The following is a 6,980-nucleotide window of genomic DNA, read 5'->3' as shown; positions in this document are numbered from 1 at the left end:
GGAAGGTGGGGGAGGAAGGCAACTTTAGGAAGCCACCTCACCACCAACCAGGAAGGGGGAGGACCAGTCTGTCTCAAACCCTGCAGGAGGGTGTGCCCAAGGGAAGAGGGGTGCAATTTCCACAAGGGCAGCAGGATGCTGTGGAGCGTTCCAGGCAGGAAGGAGCTCAGTTGGCTGACACTGAAAAACCAACTGAGGGGGCGGAGAACCAGATCCAACTTGGCTAAGTGTTCTGGAAACAGTGGGACTAGGGGTGGCTTGATGAACAGATGATAGGAAGTCTGGGGAGCCAGAAATGTTCCTGTCCTGAGGTTCAAAGTGACCCTAGGCTGGATCACTGTGTGAGGTGGCAAGGGACCAGAAAGTGGAGTTCGCAGAAGCTGAGACAGGGGATAGGGTGATGATGTACTGCCACTTCATACTGGTGAACGGAAAGTGAATGGGAGGGACCCCACATGATTGTGGATGACCTGGACGATGCTACCTGTGGGGGGGCTATGGAGAAAATGGGAAAGGCAGTTAAAGTGGTGCAGGTGAATGTACCACAGCCAGTCTCTGCGAGGTCCATGGTGTTGCATATAGGTAGGAAGGAAGAAGACAAAAAGAAGCTGGGACAGCAATTGTTTGGAGCCCCAGAGGTGGTTTTCTGGGAGGTCAGAGTGGACAGAGGGAATATTCCACCAATGAGGATAAAGAAGAAGCAACTGTGTGGGAACTGGGCAGTTTCCAACCCATATGTGGGGCCAGGGATTTCCTCCTTTGATGGACCACTCATCCAGCAACAGCAGCAACTGAGGGAGAGCACCAAACTCCAGAGGTGGTCCTGGAGATGGAGGAGTACATCTTAAAGACGGACATTCCTTCTGCATGCAGCAATGCAACGTTTTGTCCAGAAAGGACATGGACACCTAGGTTGTGGGACTTTGTGTATTATTGGAGAAATACCTGAATGTTTGTGTAATATTTTGGTTAATGGGTTTCTCCTTGTTTGATTGGATTCTGCTACGGGGTCACCTCTGTAGGAGGCAACCCCTCCGGCTCAGAATTTAAGGAGGGGGAAGTGTGGAGAAACGCCATTTTAGGCAGTGGTGGTGCTTCATTTGGCAGGGGTCAGTAAATCCCTCAGCAGGCTTTGTTAGCCTTCCCCTCACTCCCCCCCTCCCTTCCAGAGCCAAACCAACAACGCTAGGGGGAAAATCTCCTAGAGAGGCAGGAAGTGCTTTTGTTCTTGGCTTGTGTGCTAGCAGGAAGAGAAAGGCAGTTGGAAGCCAGCGCTCGAGCGAGCATGTGGTGAGCAATGGAGGCTCCTGCCTGGGAGGGCCCAGGCAGGCAGACTAAGTAAGTAATTCACAAGACAGGGCAAGTTTAGATCAGGGCCAGGCAGGATGCGTTTATAATCAACTTTTCTTTGTATGCTGTGTGCTGTACGGGTGCTGAGCTGTGCTGTGCTGTGCTAACTTTTTAATGCAACTGTTATTGTTTTGTTTTTCTTTCCCTATCTTTTCTCTTTGTAAATAAATAGTTTTTCTGTTTTAAATGCTGGCAGTCAATCTCTGTACCACCTAGATCCCCAAACCGCTTTAGACCACGCTGTGTTGAGAAGGGGGCCCCGGGGAAGGGGGAAGGCATGCAGTGGATAAGGTGCCAATCCTCCAGGGGTGCCCCAAAGAAGCGCTAAGGTCTCTGTGAAACCCAAGTGCAGGGTGGCAGAGGACCTGGAGGCCTAGCCTCATAGCTGGAGAGGGGGATTGGGAGTCCTGTTCCTCTCAATCTGAACCCCGGACTGAGCAGGTGGTGGCAGCGAGCCAAGGGGCAGGAGGAGAAATAGCTCCCTCCAGGAGTTGGCGACTCAATAGGAGCTGACGGGACCGGGTCTGAAGGCAGAATCGGGCCGGTTCCGCCTCATTGGGTAACAAAAAATGAGGATACGTGTACTGGATAGGAGTTAACAGTGTGTTAACAGCAAACAAGTGTGTTAACAGTGAACAAGATCTGGGGTTCGGGTAGATCGTAAGTTAAATGCGAACAGCCAGTAGCGTGATGCAGCAACAAAAAAGGCTAATGCGATTCTGGGACGTATCAACTGAGGCATAACATCAGATCGCAAGGTGTCCTAGTCCCGCTGTACGCTGCATTGGTCAGGCTGCACCTGGAGTCTTGGGTGCAGTTCTGGAGGCCTCGCTTCAAGAAAGATATGGACAGTGTTATTTACTTTATCTTTTTAAATTAAAAAGGGGGAGGAGAGAAGAAGGATGTGGACAGAATGGAGCGGGTGCGGAGGAGAGCAATGAGGCTGATCAGGGCCTGGAAAGCAAGCCCTCAGCTGAGAGACTTGGGAATGTTCAGATTGGAGAAGAGGAGGTTGGCAGGGGGTGGGGGGCATGATTGTTCTCTTTGAATGAAACAATTTTTATTTGGTAATTTATGGTAATTATATCCAATACTAATAAAATACTAATAAATACTTAATACCTTGCCCATACATTACTCTTTTCCCTCTTCCCCTCCCCCCAAATCTTGACTTCCACCGGTGCCAATTACTTAAATTCTAATATCAAAAAGTATCTTTAACACTAAAAGAATCTTAATAATAAAAAGAAATATATATATATATATCATTTTGTAAAGAAATAAAAAATACATTTCTTATGTTTTACAAAATCCCACTCAGTTATTATAGTTCATCTTCTTTTTTCTTCTAAAAACCTAATTCATATTCTCAAAAATCACCCAGTGTTCTTTCACTTTCATTCTTTCACAATATATCTTCTGAATTTATCCCAGTCCATTTTAAATCCCTCTAAATCATAGCCTTTCAAGATTCTTGTAAGTCTATCCAATTTCACTCCATGACATAACTTTTACAAGCCAGTCCATTTTTCTGGTATTTTATTTTGCTTCCATAACTGCGCATATAATGTCCTAGCAGCTGAAAGCAAGTAACAGATTACAGTTCTATCTTCTCCATTTGTAATCCCAATAAAAAAAGTCTCTGGGCATGATTGTTCTCTTGAAGCAATTTAAAGGGCTGTCCCTTAGAGGAGGCAGGGAGGTGTTCCGGTGGCAGCGGAGGAGAGGACTCACAAGAATGGATCGAAATCAGGGTGGCCAAACTTGCTTACTGTAAGAGACACATAGAATAAACATCAGATGTTTGAGAGCCACAGAAGAAAGGAAGAGAGGGGAGGAGAGGATGAATCGAGAGATGGCCATCTTGAAGCACGGCGGGACAAACCCTTGTCAGAGACACTCTCCCAGGGGTAGGGAACGTTCTCTCTCCAGATGTTTTTTGCCTACAAACTCCCATCAGCCCCAGCCCCTGCTAGGCCAATGGTCCCAACCTTTTTGGCACCAGGGACCCGTTTTGTAGAACATTTTCCCATGGACTGGGGGGAGGGGGGACGATTGTTTCAGGATGCTATAATTGTGCACTTTATTTCTATTAGTTTGGTGTGGTGGTGAAGTGTGTGAACTCTTATCTGGGAGAACCGGGTTTCATTCCCCACTCCTCCACTTGCAGCTGCTGGAATGGCCTTGGGTCAGCCAGAGCTCTCTTATCTGGGAGAACCGGGTTTGATTCCCCACTCCTCCACTTGCACCTGCTGAGATGGCCTTGGGTCAGCCAGAGCTCTCTTCTCTGGGAGAACCGGGTTTGATTCCCCCACTCCTCCACTTGCACCTGCTGAGATGGCCTTGGGTCAGCCAGAGCTCTCTTATCTGGGAGAACCGGGTTTGATTCCCCACTCCTCCACTTGCACCTGCTGGAATGGCCTTGGGTCAGCCAGAGCTCTCTTATCTGGGAGAACTGGGTTTGATTCCCCACTCCTCCACTTGAACCTGCTGGAATGGCCTTGGTCAGCCAGAGCTCTCTTATCTGGGAGAACCGGGTGTGATTCCCCACTCCTCCACTTGCACCTGCTGGAATGGCCTTGGGTCAGCCATAGCTCTCTTCTCTGGGAGAACCGGGTTTGATTCCCCACTCCTCCACTTGCAGCTACTGGAATGGTCTTGGGTCAGCCAGAGCTCTCTTATCTGGGAGAACCGGGTTTGATTCCCCACTCCTCCACTTGCAGCTGCTGGAATGGCCTTGGGTCAGCCAGAGCTCTCTTATCTGGGAGAACCGGGTTTGATTCCCCCACTCCTCCACTTGCAGCTGCTGAGATGGCCTTGGGTCAGCCAAAGCTCTCTTATCTGGGAGAACCGGGTTTGATTCCCCCACTCCTCCACTTGCACCTGCTGAGATGGCCTTGGGTCAGCCAGAGCTCTCTTATCTGGGAGAACCGGGTTTGATTCCCCACTCCTCCACTTGCAGCTGCTGGAATAGCCTTGGGTCAGCCAGAGCTCTCTTATCTGGGAGAACCGGGTTTGATTCCCCCACTCCTCCACTTGCAGCTGCTGAGATGGCCTTGGGTCAGCCAGAGCTCTCTTATCTGGGAGAACCGGGTTTGATTCTCCCACTCCTCCACTTGCACCTGCTGAGATGGCCTTGGGTCAGCCAGAGCTCTCTTATCTGGGAGAACCGGGTTTGATTCCCCACTCCTCCACTTGCAGCTGCTGGAATGGCCTTGGGTCAGCCACAGCTCTCTTATCTGGGAGAACCGGGTTTGATTCCCCACTCCTCCACTTGCAGCTGCTGGAATGCCCTTGGGTCAGCTATAGCTCTCTTATCTGGGAGAACCGGGTTTGATTCTCCCACTCCTCCACTTGCACCTGCTGAGATGGCCTTGGGTCAGCCAGAGCTCTCTTATCTGGGAGAACCGGGTTTGATTCCCCACTCCTCCACTTGCAGCTGCTGGAATGGCCTTGGGTCAGCCAGAGCTCTCTTATCTGGGAGAACCGGGCTTGATTCCCCCACTCCTCCACTTGCAGCTGCTGGAATGGCCTTGGGTCAGCCAGAGCTCTCTTATCTGGGAGAACCGGGTTGGATTCCCCTCTCCTCCACTTACAGCTGCTGGAATGGCCTTGGGTCAGCCAGAGCTCTCTTATCTGGGAGAACCGGGTTGGATTCCCCTCTCCTCCACTTACAGCTGCTGGAATGGCCTTGGGTCAGCCAGAGCTCTCTTATCTGGGAGAACCGGGTTTGATTCCCCACTCCTCCACTTGCAGCTGCTGGAATGGCCTTGGGTCAGCCAGAGTTCTGGCAGAGCTGTCCTTGAAAGGGCAGTTTCTGTCAGAGCTCTCTCAGCCGCACCCATCTCACAGGGTGTCTGTTGGGGGGGTGAGGTAAAGGAGATTGTGAGCCGCTCTGAGACTCTGAAATTTGGAGTGGAGGGCAGGATATAAATCCAATGTCATCGTCATCATCATCATCATCATCATCATATCTGATGATGCCAGTTTGGTGTAGTGGTGAAGTGCACGGACTTTTATCTGGGAGAACCGGGTTTGATTCCCCACTCCTCCACTTGCACCTGCTAGCATGGCCTTGGGTCAGCCAGAGCTCTGGCAGAGGTTGTCCTTGAAAGGGCAGCTCCTGTGAGAGCCCTCTCAGCCCCACCTACCTCACAGGGTGTCTGTTGTGGGGGGGAGAAGATATAGGAGATTGTAAGCCACTCTGAGTCTCTGATTCAGAGAGAAGGCGGGGTATAAATCTGCAATTCTTCTTACTGTTATTACATTGTAATATATAACGAAATAATTATACAACTCACGGCCCGGTTGCTAACAGGCTACGGACCGGAGGTTGGGGACCCCTGCTCTAGGGAACACTGGTCCCGTCCCCTCCTCCTTCATGTCCCTCCCAAGAAAAGAGTTCTTTGCCGATTTGCATTCAAAGCCCTTCTCTCCTCTCTCCAGGCTCCCGGAAGTGGCCGACCCGTCTGGCTCGGAACGCGGAGGCTTCGCACAGGCGGGACGACAAGCCAACCCTGAACGGCACCCGAGAGGGGAAGCCAGAAGAGAACGCCACCCAGTACGCCGTGTTGGCCATTGTGCCCGTCTTCTGCGTCATGGGACTCTTGGGCATCCTTTTCTGCAACCTCCTGATGAAGAAGGGCTATCATTGCACCGCCCAGAAGGACGAGGAGGGGGGCAAAGCCGAGAGGAACGGTGAGAAAAGGAGTTCTTCTCAGGTTTCAGGTTCCCAACCCACTGGCCCACACTGGAAGTGACGTCATTACGCCAGCGACGTCGCATGGCGACCACTGTAGGCGTTTCCGGGAAAACTCTTATGGTTTTCCCGGACGCTCTAGCCATCTGGGAGGGAAAACTCTATGGTACAATAGGTACCATAGAGCTTTCCCCTCCCAAATGGCTGGAGCGTCTGGGAAAACCATAGAGTTTTCCCGAAAATGCCTAGAGAGGCCGCAAGCGTCACTTCCGGGTGACATCATTGAGTCGCACGTGCACGAAAGTCCCCCGCTGAGAGACGCAGGGGACTTGGCAACCCTAGCTTCAGGATGTGCCTGAGCTCAAACCATCACAGTGTCTGAGTGCAGCATGACACAAAGGCCAGGACTAGCAAGATTCGAATCCAGGAGCACCTTAACGATGAACGAGATCTTGAGGGTGGAAGCCTTTGAGCCTCAAAGCTCCCTCCAGGGTTTATAACCTGGAAATCTTGTTGGTATTTAAGATGCTACTAGGCTCAGATCTGAAGACCAGAAGAGAAGCCATGTTGGATCAGGCCAATTGCCCATCTAGTCCGCACAGTGTCCAAAACCCAGGGGCCATCAGAACGTCCACCAGCAGAACTCTGGAAGCCTTCCCACTGTGGCCCCCCAAGCACCAAGAAGGCAGAGCATCACAGCCCCAGACATAACATAACAGAAGTTGTGCGCAAACTCTTATTTGGGAGAACTGGGTTTGATTCCCCACTCCTCCACTTGCACCTGCTGGAATGGCCTTGGGTCAGCCAGAGCTCTCTTATCTGGGAGAACCGGGGTTGATTCCCCCCTCCTCCACTTGCAGCTGCTGGAATGGCCTTGGGTCAGCCAGAGCTCTCTTATCTGGGAGAACCGGGTTGGATTCCCCACTCCTCC

At 51.3% G+C, this 6,980-nt stretch overlaps 1 protein-coding gene across 1 annotated transcript in view; it reads left to right on the top strand.

Annotated features, from left to right (window-relative positions):
* Positions 1-3,205: 3,205 nt before the first annotated feature.
* The window catches only part of RELT (RELT TNF receptor), a 28,476-nt gene continuing 24,701 nt past the window's right edge, over positions 3,206-6,980 (top strand). The window contains exons 1-2 of the mRNA XM_060263970.1: positions 3,206-3,260; positions 5,797-6,048. Coding sequence (XP_060119953.1) covers positions 3,206-3,260; positions 5,797-6,048 — 307 coding nt within the window. The remainder of the gene's footprint in view (positions 3,261-5,796; positions 6,049-6,980) is intronic.

Source organism: Heteronotia binoei, unplaced genomic scaffold (assembly GCF_032191835.1).
Source record: "Heteronotia binoei isolate CCM8104 ecotype False Entrance Well unplaced genomic scaffold, APGP_CSIRO_Hbin_v1 ptg001531l, whole genome shotgun sequence".
Classification (NCBI taxonomy): domain Eukaryota; kingdom Metazoa; phylum Chordata; class Lepidosauria; order Squamata; family Gekkonidae; genus Heteronotia; species Heteronotia binoei.
The sequence above is the reverse complement of the archived record's forward strand: the minus strand, read 5'-3'. Positions and strand labels throughout refer to the sequence as shown.